The sequence below is a fragment of the Caloenas nicobarica genome, chromosome 27 (assembly GCF_036013445.1).
Source record: "Caloenas nicobarica isolate bCalNic1 chromosome 27, bCalNic1.hap1, whole genome shotgun sequence".
Lineage (NCBI taxonomy): Eukaryota > Metazoa > Chordata > Aves > Columbiformes > Columbidae > Caloenas > Caloenas nicobarica.
In genome coordinates, this window is record NC_088271.1 from 518,650 (window position 1) to 534,868 (window position 16,219).

The following is a 16,219-nucleotide window of genomic DNA, read 5'->3' on the forward strand; positions in this document are numbered from 1 at the left end:
ATCAGTACTTAATGGCAGATGTAAATCCAGCTATTGCCTCCCAGCCATTGTAGCTGACCCTGGAGCTGAAGCTTGGTGGGAACCAACACCCGGGTGCCTTAACCCCCTGCGGAGACAGCGCCCATGGGTGCCCGAGTCTCCTCTGCAGGTGCTGCTGGGGGTCACAAAGCGGACCCCCACTCCTCAACCTGCTCTGTTTACCTGAAAATAAAACAATAACGACATGGACAAGCGTGGCCTGCACCGGCGGGGCCCTCGGGGCTGGGGTGTCACAGCTGCGGGGTCGGGGCAATGGGGACCGGGTCCAAGTGGCCTCTCCTCGGCCCTGGTGCCACCGCTGGGGCTCCCCCAGCCCTCAGGGGCCGTGCACACACCCGTGTGGTGAAGGGGCCGTGACAAGCCCACCCGCTCCGGGCAGCAGAGCCTCCCCTGTGGGTCTAGGGATGGGGATCGGGCCCAGGCCCCCGCCCCCTGACAATTCTGTCCCTCTCGGCCGCCGTAGCGGCCCGGCCGCGCCTCAGCCCACGCCCCGCAGCCGGCTGGCCCCCTCACGTGACGGGGAGCGTGGGCGCGCCGCGGGGCACGCTGGGAAGTGTAGTCCACGACGCCGGCAGCCCCGCGGCGGCGGCCATTGGCGGGACTCGCTTTCCCAGTGCGCCCCGCGGCGGGCTCGGGGAGAGCGGCTGCGGGGCTGCGCCGGGACTGGGAGCGGTGAGCGCGGGGCCGGGGCCGCGGGGGCACCGGGACAGGCCGGGGGGCAGAGAGGGAGGGATGGGAGGAGCTGGGGGTCGGGAGGGAGCGCGGGCGGCCTCGGGGGCCCTGCCTGGGGGTGACAGAGCTACCTCAGCCCTGGGCGTGCAACGGGGCCTGCCCGGGGGGACGATAAAGAGGAGATAACGGGGACAGCCCTGGGGACAGCGGCGATGGGCGTCAAGGGGACGGGGGGGCGGCAGGGGAGGGGTGCGGGGGGAGCCTGTGCTTGGGCAAGTATTGGGGGCAGGCCGGGGGGTGGTGTGTGTGTGGAGGGGGCGGATTCATCCCCTGTGCTGGGAATGGGGAGCCCAAACCTCGAACCCTGGGGGCAGTTCTGGGCCCCTCACGCCAAGAAAGGCCTTGAGGTGCTGGAGCGAGTTGAGAGCAGGGAACAGAGCCGGTGAGGGGCTGGAGCACAAGGGTGACGGGAGCGGCTGAGGGAGCTGGGGGTTCAGCTGGAGAACAGGAGCTGAGGGGAGACCTTCTGATCTCTGACCTGCCTGAAAGGAGCTTGGAGCCGGGGGAGTCGGGCTCTGCTCCCCAGGAACAAGCGCCAGGACCAGAGGAAACGGCCTCAAGTTGCGCCAGGGGAGGTTGAGGTTGGATCTGGGGAACAATTTCTTCCCCAAAGGGCTGTGGGGCATTGGAACAGGCTGCCCAGGGCAGTGCTGGAGTCACCATCCCTGGAGGGGTTGGACAGATGGAGATGAGGTTCTCAGGGACATGGGGCAGTGCCAGGGGCGGGGGAATGGTGGGACTTGATGGTCTTGAGAGGCTTTTCCAACCAAAATGATTCTGTGAATCGAGGACAGCCCTGGTGGGGGAGAGATTTGGGTCAGCCCTGGGGGGAGCAGCGATTGGGGGCAGCGGGTGCAGGAGTTGCGCCTCCCTCCACTCTGCAGCTGTAAGACACCGGCACTGAAGCACATGAACTAAATAATCCTCTTCTGAAGGTGTACCTTACCCATTTGCTCATGTTTTGGTGAAAGATTCTTTTCTCTTAGTTCTTTAGCATAACAGGTGTCCGTGTGGCATTTGTTCTTCCCCCCATGTTTACAGGTCTCAGCTGGGAGCAGCTGCAAACGGGCGGGGTGAAGTTTTCATTCTGTTCTCAACTGTCTTCATGCTTCGTTTGATATTAACACATTTGAAAATGGCAAAGCAAAATGCTTTCATTTCTAAATTATAAGTTATAAAACACCTGTCAGATGTCGGGTAATGTCTGTGTTGTGGGAAAACCCGGAGGCTTCGGCTGCAACGGGCCCCGTGTGCGAGATTTAACCAGGGAGTCCCAGCCCTGAGCAGCTCCCGAGTGACGCAGCTTCCCCATCCAGCTCTGTTGCTTTCTTTAGACTGGTACGAGCAAAATAATACGTTTTCCTTTATGTAGATGTAGTTAAGCTCATCTGTAACTGTGTTTCTATGTACAGGAAGAATAAGCTGCCTGTACAGGTCCCACTTCTTCTCAGAGTGACGTTGTCTCCACCAAGGGCTGTGCTAGAGCAGCTCAATTAAAAAGGAAAGTAAATGCAACCCCAACCAAATAATTGCAGCGGTGTAAATTCTACAGCCTCCAGACTGTACCCGGGGCACAGAGGTGCAGAAAAGGGAAGTGAGCTGCTGGAAATCCCAGTGGGTTTGGATTCAGCGCAGCGATTTTGACCATGGCGCTGGTGGCAGCGCATGGGGTTTGTTGTGTTTTTATAGGGGCAGTTTTTAGTCCAGGTTTCCTTTGTTCTTGATAACTCTGGTCAGACCCCTTGGTGCTGGTTTAGAAGGTTGGTTTGTGGTATTTTGTGTTTCCAGTCAGGATTTGGGGGTAGGGGCACAGGGTCTTTTTTATCCTTAACAAAAAAGGGGATAGAGTCGGAGCTCAGCACAGACCTCTGCGGCTTTCGTCTGTGTGATCGATTCTGCCAAAATCAGCAACACGCCTGATGCCGAGTAAACTTTGCAGGATTTGAGTCTTCCAGAGTTACCGTCATGTTCAACGGTAGTAACAGGAAAAATGAATCTGTGTTTTAAGGAGAGTTGTGCAGAATTATTAAAATAACGAGGGCTGTTGGGTTTTGTGTACCAGCTGATTTATTTATTTTTTGAACAGCAGTTTACGCCCCAGCTCACAGTGATTATCTGTTTGTTTCAGCAGTTGGGAAAGTCTGCAGAGAGCCGGGAGCCAAGAAATCATCTCAGCACCTAAATGAGGCATTAAGTCTGGTGAGTTCGTGATCCTTCCTGTAAGGTTCCAGCAGAGACGTGTAGTTTGTTCTGGAACCCCAGGCTCACGGCCTGTGGCTGAGCTGGAAATTCTCCCAACTCCAGGAGGTTCTTCGAGTGCTGGTTGGTGCCATGTGCTGACCTGAGTTTCTTTCTCCGATAGATCCGTCGTTATCTGTCAGAAACTTCACCAGGGAACACTCCTCAGAGAAATGACAGGTAAGAGCTCCTCAAAATATGGCAATGTCAGGAGAAAAACAGTTTCACAGAATGTTTTTCAGGTATCTGACACATCCCTTCCTGAGATCTTAGTGATCCCTAAAGCTCTTCAGGTACTTCTCATTTCTTACCTTGGTCTTATTCACTGTAGGTTGGTCAGCCGAGGTTGCTGTTCTCATGATAAAGGCTCAGGCGTGACTTGTTTGAAAGCTTTATGAGGATGGGAGTTATTCACAGGAGAATAATTCCTTCCTTACAGAGGCTAAACAGCTTTCTGCAGCACTCCTAGCTGTACTATCAATATTAATACATCTTCATTTTACTTGGAGCAAAATCAGTGACAAAATTCCTCCCAACTTTTTCAGGATAAGGGGAGGTCTGGACTTGTATGCAGCCGCTGTTCGTTGGGAATACAGTTTGATTTTTGAAAGCGTGGCTTGCGCTTGCTGATCTGATGTGTTGATGGGAGCACTGTAGCACCCCACTCTGTGCAGTCAGGTGTGAACGAGGAGATTTTAATTTGATTTCTTTTGTCTGTTCTTGGAAGTAACCCAGAACAGTCGAAAACTAGAGGGTCTCTGGGTGGGCAAAAGTCATCTGGCTGCTTGCACCTGGGCAGCAACAGAGGCGTAATCCCGATTTTTATGTACCCAGCAAACAAGTGGAAGCACTTGGAGCATTTTCTGAGCTTGCAAAAGGACAAAGTGCAGTGGCTGGTGCCCAGCAGGCTGGTTGGTTTTGGCCCCACCATTCGGGGACTTCTGCACTAAGGGTTGGCCTTGCAGGAGGAAAAAAATGGAAGACGGCAGAACCAAAGTGACCTGCTGCTGCGAGAGACAGAGCAAAATTTTCCTCATCCCTCAAGAAAGAAAAAAAAAAAGATTGTCAGAGAATCTGCTTTTAGTCTGTTCAGTTAATCTTGGTCTCATTGACTTCCCTAGAGATCTGTCTCTCGAGCTGTAAAAGCCGTGCCTCCTTCCTTTCCTTTGATCCAGGGTTATTGTGTCTGTTTGTCGGCTGCTGAGACGGACTGCCAGACTGCTCATTAGACGCTTATAGCAAAGAGAAAATTAGTGCTAAGACGTCCAAATTCCTGTAGACTTTGAAAGCAGCCGTGGGACATCAGCACCACGTGTGACAGGGTGAGCAGGAGGCGTTAACCAATAACTAAGCCCAGCTTTAGAGGGCATCTGAATTAACCTAAAATGCATTTAGAGGAGGTGGATGAGTAGGGGCAGAAGGCTTAATGTTTGTTTTTGTAAGGAAAAGTCAAGTTGGGCTGGTGACTTCAAACATTATTCCATATTTAACTCTGATGTACTCACAGAGGGCGTTATCCTCGTTTTCTGTGTGAAAATAGGCCTTTCCTTTGCACAAAGTAAAGCGTTTTCTTTCCTAAAGCTCAGCTTACAGCTTTAGGCTCTTCCCTGCCAACTTTCCAATGAAGTTCAGAAGCTGCGAAATGTCTCCTTGCACTGAGATAATGTCCAGAGAAGGGGAACTCTTGTGCTGACAGTTCTTGTTCAGACATTTCCTCTTGTCTTCTGTGCCATTTGGAGGTTTTCCCAGGACATTCTTCATCTCTGGTTGTTTTTAATTCTGTTTACTGAGGCTGAAGTAGACGAAGAGACAATTAGTCAGAATGCCCTGGAATCAAACTTCAATCAGCACTGGAAGGCAAGAGCAAACGTTCCCAAACATGTATAAACGCACATCGCGGCACACACATAGACACGGCCCAGTCTGTGCAGCTCTCTGCAAGCTGACAGCAGCTTAAATGCAGAGGATTTAGGCATTTAATTACTTGATTTTAAACCAGAATTTCTTCCCAAGGTAAGCTTTTCTTCACCGTATTGCTTTTGTCAGCATTTGATTTATTGTATCTGAATGCAAAGCTTTTTTTCCTTTTATTTTTTTTTCCCCTGGGGCTTAACCTTACGGGAAAAAATTGGCTTTTAAAGAAAAAAGGTACATTCATGAGTCTCGTCACAATAAAACCATCCCTGACCTCTGCCTTGCCTTCCCTGAGCTGGATGATACCAAAGTACTCAATTCCCGTTTGGGTCCCTCCTCATTGTCACGGGGACTTATCTACTACAGGTCGGAAGGCCCGATCCGTGCCCCTACTCACAGCTTGCGGCTAAGCGTAAATCTGCTTGTCTGGACCATCGCCAGCCTCTCCTCCTGCTTTAGTTTTCCAAGAGTTTATAACTAAAATCCTCTGTGCAGCTTGTTTGCCCCAGATGTTGCTCCCCCCTTCCCAATGAACCTCATCCTGGAGCTTATTTTAAGTTGGTTTTTTTATCTCTCAGCCACATGAGAACGTTTCTGCATTCAGCGAATATTTGTGTTCTGTGTTGTAGAAAAGGTGAATAACTTCCCACCGCTCCCCAAGTTTATCCCCCTGAAACCGTGTTTCTACCAGAATTTTGCTGATGAAATTCCCATCGATTACCAGTCTCTGGTGAAGAGAATCTACCACGTATGGATCTGTAAGTTGAATAAGAAATCTGTGCTGGGAAAACATATACGTATAGTAAAAAAAATATGGATCTTAATGACTTGTGCTTTAAAGTCTTGACTGCAGTAAGTTGATGAGAAACAGTGATTCATCTTAGAATAATGTAACTTTATGTTCAAATTTTAAGCTGCTGTGCCTTGAATCTGCTGCAGAGCTGCTGTTGAAGGGAGAGTGTCAGTGCTAGAAAAGTTAGTCAATTTGAGGAGGAAAAAAGCAGACCACATTTGATACCTTTATTCCTGTCAACTGATGTTTTACTCCCCAAAACAGCCCTGTTAAAGTAATTCCCACCTAAATTTACCTAAAATAAGATGAACAGGAGAGTTTTAGGCAAGAAAATAGATGTGGTCCTTATGTTGCTACTTGTATCCCCACCTTGCTATAGGGAGGATAAAATTCCCCCTTGTTTGTGCCATCTACAGATTTCCCTTCCCAATCGGAGCCATGTTTTCCAGCCATACGCTCTCTCTTTCTTAGCTACTCACAGCCTGCAAAACATTCCCTGTGGTGATTTGCTGATATTCAGGATAAACTGGATATTCTGAATGTTCCTGGCTCCGAGTTTTTTGTTGTCTGGTTTAGCCATTCAAAAACCGGTAATGAAGATTGACCATTCTCCTCCAAGAAAAAAAATGGGATGAAAAAAGGTGCAGCAGGCCTGGAGAACCACAGGGAACACACTGGAAGATTAAAAATCTTTTTGCCTTGCTTATCTTTTTTTTCTCCCCAAACACTTGTCATCCTGTTTACCCCTCTTGCTGCAGGAAAGCTTGTTTTCTGCCAGCTATGCATTTGGTGGCGTGGCTTTTCTTCCAGATGCATAGGATGTGTGTATGAGTGAGATTTGTGTGCATAAATAATGGCATCATCTATCGCTCTATTGTTCCGCTGTTATTTCAAGATGCTGAAATGAGCTCTGTAATTTTCTTGCCCGAAGAAACTGCTTGTCCCTTCAGACTTCACCGGTTAAGTGTTGCGTGTTGTGAAGCCGCCTTTGTCCGCGGCTCCTGCAAAACAAAGCGCCCCTCATTCGAGTTAATGGCAGGCTGGAAAAGAGCCAACCTTTTGGGCAACCGGCCATTTGGGGAACTGGTCCAGGCGCGGCTGAGGGGACCTGGTGTTTGCACCAGGAGTTTAAAATTTCCATCTACAGCACAATTTCTTTTGGAGTCTCCCCGACTTTTTGGGGATGGGATGGAGGGAGAGACACATACGGAGGGAAGGCGGTAAGCAAGAAAAGGCCGGTGTTGAAAACAGAAACACAAAAGTTGTTGCTGGGAGGTTGCATGCTCGTTATTTTAATTGGATGTGAACATCTAATTAAGGTGGATGGTGATTTGGAGAAACCTGTACCAGAGCTCCCACTGCTGGAGAACAAACTCCAAGGCAGCTCAGTGCCGATGTGCTGCAGAGCCTCTGCAAGGAATTACAGAACAGTTTGTGTTGGAGGGACCGTCCCAGCTCCCCCAGTGCCCCCCTGCCATGGGCAGGGACATCTGCACCAGCTCAGGTTGCTCAGAGCCCCGTCCAGCCTGGCCTGGGATGTCTCCAGGGATGGTTCATCCACCACCTCTCTGGCCAACCTGGGCCAGGCTCTCACCACCCTCAGTGTAAGAATGTGTCACCTTATCGCTGCAGGGGGGTCTCACCAGAGCAGAGCAGAGGGGCAGAATCGTCCCCAAACCTGCTGCCCACGCTCCTTTTAATGCAGCCCCAGATACAACTGGCTTCTGGGCAACAAGTGCACATTGCAGCTCATGGCCAATCAACACTGCATGTATGAAGTGTAGCACGTAGTGGAGCAAGGAACGGGCAGGGCATGTGCACTTAACACAGGTGAAGAGAAATTCAGGGATTTAATTTAGGCTGAATAAATAAGATCGGGGTCCCAAGTGTTCCTGTGAGCACATCACCAGGTGGTACTGAAAGGTCTTTTGTGTTTGAACCCTCCGCCTTCTCATTTCTCTTTATCTGTGCTAATTGATGCAGGTTACCACAAAGGGTTTTTAAGAATTACCATCTGTTTTCCAGAATATGAGCGTGTAATTGGTCTGGGCCTCTTCGGCACTGGCAGAGCTGGGGGGATGCAGGGACAGAGTATTGGGGGGAGTGCGTGGGGGAAAGCGGGGAGCCCCTGGCATGGCTTTGGTGCAGCCCCCACCACAGCAATGCTGAGCGTCAGGGACACGGGAGCAGCGTCACCTCGAGCATCTCCCCTCAGCACAGCACTGGTGTGCGCCAGGGGCCGTTGTCGGCTGTTCCTTTCTATCCGGCTGGCAGGAACGGGGATGTGAAAGGGCCTTGAAGCCACCCCTGTGGTCCTGTGTTTTCATCCCAGTTGGAGTTTGCTTATCCGCTTGCTCAGGGCACCACTTACAAACCCCAAAGCTTCCTCAGAGGCACCGGGAAGCAGCGAACGAGCCCGTGGGGTGCTGTGCTGGCTCTGCCATCGCTCCCAGGGCAGCCTCAGCGAACACAGAGACCAAAGTCGCGCCAATGCTGGGTGCAGAGCAGTGTTTTCCACCCCTCTCCTCAAAAAGCGGTTTTGCTACAAACTGCAATTGAACTTTGCTTGTAATTCAGAACAATACCGGGCTGAGTCCTGTGTTGGTCGCAGCGGTTGGTACCCAGCTCTCCATCCTTTGGCAGGTCCCAAAAGACGTTCCTCATCCCTCTGCAGGTGGATGTGTCTGTGCTGCCACCCCCGGGGACACGCAGGGACCTGGGACTCGCTCGGAGCAGCTGCGTCATTGGGCTGGAGTTTCCCACTGCAGCGCAGACCCTTCCTGTCATAACACTGGCTCTTTGTTTCCTTTTTGCATGAAGAAACCACACAACCTCATATTCTTTCCTCTGCCCTCTGTACAGTTTACTGCATCACGCTAGCGGTGAATATAATCGCGTGCCTGGCATGGTGGATCGGAGGAGGCTACGGGGTCAATTTTGGTTTGGCCATCCTCTGGTTGATCCTCTTCAGTCCCTGCGGCTACGTCTGCTGGTTCCGACCTGCGTACAAAGCCTTTCGGTAAGGAGAAGCCCAGGAGGTGGTTCTGTTTCAGTTTCCTCTGGGAGAGAGACGTGTTATTGGGGAGTGTCCCTGTGGAGATCCGTCTGTCTGGGGTAAAGGTGTAGGACTTAATGTCTGAATGTCTTGTTTACTTTGGAAATGAAGAAGAATGTGGCTACTTTTAAATAGGAGATGTAGGACTGAGGGTCACCTGCCCAGGGTGGGAGGTGAGCAGCAGTGAATAGCTTGCTACTTCCATGAGGATGAAATTCATATTTTACTTAAATATCTCAAGCTTATCGGCATGGTCATATAACATTAAGATAGATACTAATTTGGTAAAGCTTCACTGAGGCTTATTTTGATGGAAGACTATTAAGTTGTTAGTTTTTGAGAACTCTTCTGTTTTTTGTCTCTAGACACTTGCAAGCTTGGCAGCTTTGCTTTTTAGATAAAAGCAGTTCCCTGGAGTGAGTCCTTCTGAAACTCCACAAATATTTAAAGCCATCCTACATTTTCACTTTAATTAATCAACATTTGCATTTGCTGGTGCTCGCTGTGGATCACGAGGCACTATTCAGACATTAATAAATAATGTTTGTCAGAGCCCTGAAGGTCCCAAGCAGTTCCCAGCCTGACGCGGGGAGGGGAGGGACCTGCCCAGTGTCACACTGCGTGTCACCAGTACACACCAGTCAGGGGGCTGGGCTCTGAAGGTGAAGCTCTTTCTGGTTCCCCGTTACCAGAATACTCTGGATTTTCATTATTCACCAGATTCTGTGATGAGCTAGTTTAGATAACAGCAAAAGGCGCTGATAGAAATGGGAGTTGGCAGGTGGGGTCCTATCTGTTCAGCACACGCTAAATTAGTTGCTTAAATGCTCTTCCAAATTTACGCTTTGTGTACTAACAACAGCAGGCAGCTAATGTGCTGGTGGTGCTTAAAACATCAGTGACTACATCACGGAGTACCAGGGAGGATGATTTCTGATGGAAACAGAAAGCCACTGCATTGGATTAATCCCAAAGTTTTGAAAGAGATGAAAATACCTGCTCTGAACTCCTGCCCTCTGGAGCTGGGGTTTTGTCCCCATCCCTCGTTCAGAAGCCCCGGAGCTCCGTTCAAAGAGCATTTTCCATTCTGAAGTCTGGGAAAAATTACTCCACCCCACTGACCTCCTCTGGGCTTCACAGGGACCGTTTCTCATTATTTCTTTTAATGTTGTTTGTATGTGTTTATGCAACTGAATACTGAAAGGTCCCCGAGGTTACTCTGTGTAAAGACTTCTACAGTTTAAAAAAAGAATAAGCCCCAGGGACAGACTGACAGGCCCCGAGATCGTTGGCTTTGCCATCTGTTGTGGAAGAGGCTTGAAAAAAATGCAGCGGGGCAGCACGGCTCCCTGTGGGATTCAAGAAAGCGAGGCCAGACCCACTTGCTGGGCTTGTTCTGGGAAGAGACAACCCTTCAATATCAGCATCGCGTACTGCGAGGATGCTTTCGTCAACCTTCATCAGGCGTCTGCTTCCAAAATTAAATTAACTGCAGAGCTTTGGCGCTTGGGCAAAGCTGTTACAAATCTGCACCAGAAAGCTGGATCAGAAATCACCTTTTCTGTGTATCCTCACTAATTCCCACAGATCCTTTCAAATGAAGACTCCTCCAGCCCTTTCAGGTCGGAGTCGAAAGTGTCTGTTTGAAGGCTCAGCCTGGAGCCTATTCCTTGTTAACTGGATTATGATGGGCACTGCTGTGAACAGTCCATGTTTAAAGTATTTATTTCACATTGCTGTACTCTGAGGTTATATTTGGAGGGTGGGATCATTGAGGATGCTCAGGGATGGCAAGTATCTTCCATGGCATCTCTGTGCCATCTTTTGGAAGGTCACCGTGCTGTCACACGCGGCTTCTCCGCGTGTCTCAGACCGGGGTCCACACAGCGAGCCCTCCAGAGCCTGATGTCCTGCCTCCCTCGTCTCCTCTTCAGGCATTAGAGGCTAGAATTATAATGCTAATAAACATTAAAATACTTGCAGGGTCTGAGCAGGAGCTGGGTATGACTGGAGCTCTTTTGGAAACTCCCCTTTGCACCAAACTGCCTCATAAGCAACTGAAGTGGTTTTTGTAGATCTCTTCTGTAAATCTCTGGCCCTTTGAGTTCCCGAGAGAATGGGAATCATTTGTGTCGTTAAAAATGATAGTGTGGGGAGTTGTGCCTGGCCCTACAGTGACAGGCTGGCTCGTCACTGTAGCTGGTTTAATGGGATGAAGTTGTTCTGCTGCAGTTCTGTGGTGAAGCCAAAACTCGGGCAAGACCGTGCTGTGCACCCATGATGGAGAGACCAGGAACAGATCTGCTCAGCCTCTCATTTGGGATCATAGTCATGACCCTGCTATACCTGCATGAATCAAAGGACCTCACGTATTCAGGACCCTCTCAACCTTCACATCCTGGAGATGTGGAGTCTGCAAAGATGCGAACACACACCTCTGCCTGCTTCTCTTGTGCCTGTTTTTCCTCCAATGATGTCCCAGTGCTGGATTATTAACCGTGGGCGTGTAAACATGATGACAAGCAGCCACTGAGACATTCCCAGCTGGAATTCCCCTGCTCAATGACTTTTAGCACGTGAGCAAACTCCTCCTGGCAGCGTCCAGGCCCTGTGTGCCTCCCTGCGAGCAGCTGAGCTGCGGAGGCATCAGACTGTACTGGCTTCATGTGTTTGGTCAGAGAAACAATTCGGGTCCTCTGTTCTGCAGGAGACCACCTCTCCTCATGGATCATCACATATGCAATTATTTTGCTAGAGGAATTGCAGGAGCTAGGCTTATTGGGAGACATTAGGAGCTGATGAGTCACGGATCTGCATGGGGAAAGAGGAGTAGCCTCCAAAGTCTGTAGCTGTGCAGGGGTCTGTTCTGAGATCCCACATTTGAAGGTTTGTACGTGATGGGGTCAAACATCGGCGTGAAGCAACGCGAGGTGCCAGTCTCTCCCTAACTTCTTCTCTTCCTTCACAGGTCGGACAGCTCATTTAATTTTATGGCCTTTTTCTTCATCTTTGGTGCCCAGTTTCTTCTCACGGTCCTGCAGGCGATTGGGTTCTCCGGCTGGGGAGCTTGGTAAGTAGTTCTGGTTTTGTCTCTGTATTGGCAGAAGCTGGATCTCTTCACCTGCTTGTTCTTTTTAGCACCTTCCCACAATATCCTTTGACTTTAACCAGCCGGTTTCAAGACTCAGCTGATCCTCTCTTAGCATCGCCCTCAAATTATTCGCAGCACATGGCGAGCAGCACACAATGACTCACTGCTGGCCTATAGAGCAAGTATTGTGAGAGTTGTCCTAAAATAAATGGGAGCATTTTAGTGTCTGTCCCTGTTTATAATTGTTTGGCATTTTAACTTCCTGTCTCTAGAGACTTGAGAGCAATTCCTGCTGAAATTACAAATAATATCATGTCTTGGCACGCTGTGTAGCATTTTGTTTTCTTAAGTGCAGCTGCTCTCCAGTTGTCCTACCTGGTTATTGCCACCAAAGGACCAGAGGGGTAAATCATAGGACCCTCATGTTCCCAGGCCTGGTCTCTAGACACGATCTCTGCACAACCAAAAGCACCTTGGCAATAAATCTTCTCTTCCCAAAGCCTGCGCAGCTGGCTGTCCCCTAAAGCTCGCAGCCTGGCTTAGCTGGGGGTGCTCGCAAGTGAGATTTGAGATCTTGGGGAAATACCTGCCTCAGCCGCGTCGAATTCTGTCCGTTTTCTCCATTGTTCTTTCCAATTTCAAGAGCTTTAAAGCTGCCTGGTAATTTCTGGGTACAAGTAAACAGTTTTTTTTTCTGATAATAGGGAGATTAAAAAAGAGAGCTATAACGATACTGGCTATTTCTCTCTGATTCTTCCAGTGGTTGGTTGGCAGCCGTTACTTTCTTCAGCACCAACGTTGCAGCTGCTGTGTTCATGCTGTTCCCCGCCGTCATGTTTACAATGTCCGCGGTCGCGATGCTCATCTGTATTGTAAGGGTAGGTGCTTCAGATGTTTCTTTGACTTGGAGTATCTTCATATCGTGATAACGTGAACAGGCAGCTTCGCAGACACTGGAAGTCGGCACTGCTTTCAAAGGTTTAATAGTCAGTTGGTATTATTACATTTTTAGTGCTTTTGTTGCTTGGAAATACAGCACTTTACAGGGAGAGAGAGAAACAAATACACGATATGGTACCAAAGTGACTGTAGCTCTTCTCAGGATGAGATGTGGGTACGTGTTGCTGATTCTCCTCTTGTTCGTCCCTTAGGTACATAAAATCTACCGAGGGGCTGGCGGAAGCTTTCAGAAAGCTCAGGACGAGTGGCACAGCGGCACATGGAGGAACCCGCCCAGCAGGGAGGCCCAGTACCGCAATTTTTCTGGGAACAGCCTACCGGAGTATCCCACAGTGCCCAACTATCCCCCGGGAAACCAATGGCCTTGAGCAGCAACAGCTGCAAACTGCCTGGATTATCTTCTTTTTTGGTATTTTAATTATTGCTTTTTGAAAAGATCATTTGCATTCCCTCCCCACAAGCACCCCAGTCATCTTTCGGACTTTTTTGGTTTTTATCTCCTCATCACTGCAGAAGATGTGTGCTGTCAGCCCTCGCCACCTCCGCAGCACTGCACGGCCTTACCAGAAAGGGTTTTTTTTGTTTTTTTGCGTTGAGTGACCAGTATTTGCCTCTTTGCAGACTGAGGAACCGACCATTCACTGCCCTTGCTGGAGAGATCCTCTCCTGACCAGGTGTGAAAAAAGCTGATTCCCCCACGATGGCAAACGCTATAACTGCTCCTTCTCCCACCTCCCTGCTTAGTTTTCATCAAACACTGAGCACAGTTGGTAACAAATGCAATCAGAGCATTAGTAGCAACTGGTGTTTACTCTCCTGGATGAATAATCTGGAATTTTTTACTCTAAGGGAAACACAACACCTAAATGATTTGGTACTAGTGATAGCAAAGGTATTTGTGAAATCTACAACCTCATTTGCTTGTGCTCTCTGGTGAAGAATCCTTTAGGTAATGGTGCTTGCTGTGGGTGTGGTGTTCAGATGTGAAGTCCTCCAGAGTCCTCACGTGCCTGGCTGGGACTATTGTTACGCCAGAACCCGTGCTTTCTCTGCTGCCAAAAGGTTTTTGTCAGATCTGTGCGCTTCAAAGGTGCAGATTCATCTCATTTGGTTAACGATTGCTCACTAAAAGCCGGTTTCAAAGCCCACTGGAAGCTGCGGAGAAGCTGGTGACACCGGGGGATGTTCCTCCTGGCAGCACGAGATCTTACGTGGCATCCAGGTTTTGTGCTGCCCCAAGAAATGCTCGACCAGACACACCTTGTGCTGCTGGGACACTCTTTTTCTGGGCTCCCAGCCAGCAGCCGGATGCAGGATCACTATTGATCTCCGGCTGGGGCCTCGGTGTGCTTTGGGAAGAATTCTATTACAATGAATAGTTTTAATTCTGCCTCCTACCGATGCAGTTGAAATCCAGACGTTATGGGGTTTGGTAGAGCAAGGAGAGCTTGTTAGTCCTCATAACTGTTACCTGTGCTGACCTGGTCTGTGTAGCCAGCAGCACGTTCCTCCCATGTACGAGCAGGAGAGAGATTCTCTTGCCTTTCTCCAAGAATCCGCTCAAGAGAGGATAAAGCTGTCAGGAGGGCTTGTTTTCCCCAAGAGCTCACACCCATCTCGTCGTTCATCTCCGTTCCTGTAGCCTGAGCCATCCCATTCCCTGTGTCCTGCAGCGATCCAAGCAGCAGTTTTCCTCTCCCCCAACAGCCTGCCATGATTTTTTTTTTTCTCAAACCTGTCAAAACTGGGAGATGAATTCCCAATATTTTTTTATAGGGACCGAGTGTTTGAAGTTTTTGGCTCGGAAAGTTTTGGCCAATGATCCTGTGAAGGACAGTGGAGATGTGGGAGGTGTTGGTCTCCCCATGGGACAGACCTGTCTGGCTGTTGGATGAGACGCCAGAGATGTTATAGCGTAAGTGGAGTCACTCCAAATTCACACTGAGTAACTGGAAAAATAAAATTGGTTCCTGGAAAGGGACAGGGAGCTTTTCCTACCTAGGTGGAATTGATTTGCAAGTGATCTTTTGAAAACTTGTCTCTACATGTGCCTTATCTAATAAAATAATAGCTCACAAGGGAGAATTTTGCTTCCCCATTGCTCCTGCAGAATTTCCCACTTGTTCTATTAACTTTTCCTGTCTCACGCTGTAAATACTCAGTGCAGCGCAGCTTGGAGTCGGCAGGACACCTTTGTTAGTAGGGCCAAAGCGAAAGCAAACGTGAATCAGAGGGCAGAGCCTCCCTGAATTTCTGTTTACAAGCAGCACTGCCGCCCTGCTGCAGAACCAGCCTTTTGCTGGCTCTGGGATATTTAATGTGCTCTGAACATGAGGGGTTTTCTTTTCTTGCGAGTGCGCAATGTGCTTGTAAGTACAACCGCTTGAAGCCTTCTTAACAGAACACAACCCGATCGCGTTGTCAAGCTTTTAGATGCCTTTGTCTTGCATCAAGTGTGATTTTAAGTGTCCTTTGTCGCTTGCCATCAGAGTAGGATAAAAGAGCTGCCTGTGGATTCACTCCCTGGAAATACGATTGCATGACAGGGCAGGAAGGGGAGGTTCAGCAGCTGAACACAAGGTTGGCCACACTCGGAAGCCAGAACATGGTGCACGCGTGTAACCGCGTCCCTCTGGCCTTGCCCCGCGCCACCGTCAGCCTCTTGCCAAAATTTGTCAAAAGCGATTGGTGTCTGTCCTTTTTTTTCATGTGCCAGGTTAGAGACTTTGAAGGAATCGAGAGGAGAAGTGTTACTGGGGACTCCATGCCCTGTATTTTTTTTTTTTTATAATCCGGGGGGCTGTTTTGAAGCACCCACGTTGAAAACGCTTGATGCAAGGAGAGGGGGTTCTTACAAGCCAGACACCAAAATCGCGCCTCATTGCCAGTCACTGCCTGAGATCTCTTCAGAACTTAAACGAACCTCTTGGGATGGGATCTGCCACTTCTCATCCCCCCTCCATCCTCTCCGGTGCCAGAAACCGTAATTCCAGAAAGTTGAGTCAACACGCTGCCTGAACTACCGTGGCGTTTGGTTTTTTTGACTCCTCTGTATGTTTTTAAAAGTTTACATTAGATTTCTAAGACTTCTTGACACCATTAACCTGGACCTGGCTCCTGGTTTTGTTCAGCATCCCGTGGTGTGTACGTGTGTGATATTTTCATGTTACTCGTGGAGCTCTGGTTTTTGTTTGTGTTTTTTTTCCTCCTGATCACAAGACAATAAATGCTCATCCTGTGCTTGATGAGAAGAACTGGCCGTGCCAGAGAAGTGTGTCTGTTCCTAGGTAACCAGAGATATCTGGCGGAGGGAAATGGCAAAATCTCTATTTTCCTCCAAAGTCTCCCACATGTTGTTTTCTTTCCTTAAAAGAACAGCACGTTTACGGATGGGGAG

General features: G+C 49.3%; 1 protein-coding gene across 2 annotated transcripts; it reads left to right on the forward strand.

Moving 5' to 3' along the window:
- The first annotated feature begins 658 nt into the window (after positions 1-658).
- Positions 659-16,081, forward strand: SCAMP4 (secretory carrier membrane protein 4). Of its 2 annotated transcripts, none has more exons than XM_065652792.1 (8): positions 659-711; positions 2,900-2,970; positions 3,134-3,189; positions 5,553-5,681; positions 8,579-8,735; positions 11,740-11,841; positions 12,623-12,740; positions 13,014-16,081. In XM_065652792.1, the coding sequence occupies exons 3-8, from the start codon at positions 3,183-3,185 to the stop codon at positions 13,188-13,190; spliced, it is 690 nt and encodes a 229-aa protein (XP_065508864.1). In that variant the 5' UTR covers positions 659-711; positions 2,900-2,970; positions 3,134-3,182; the 3' UTR covers positions 13,191-16,081. The 2 variants fall into 2 exon arrangements, with proteins under 2 accessions (XP_065508864.1, XP_065508865.1); XM_065652793.1 differs by having other exon boundaries at positions 666-711; positions 2,903-2,970.
- The last annotated feature ends 138 nt before the right edge of the window (positions 16,082-16,219 follow it).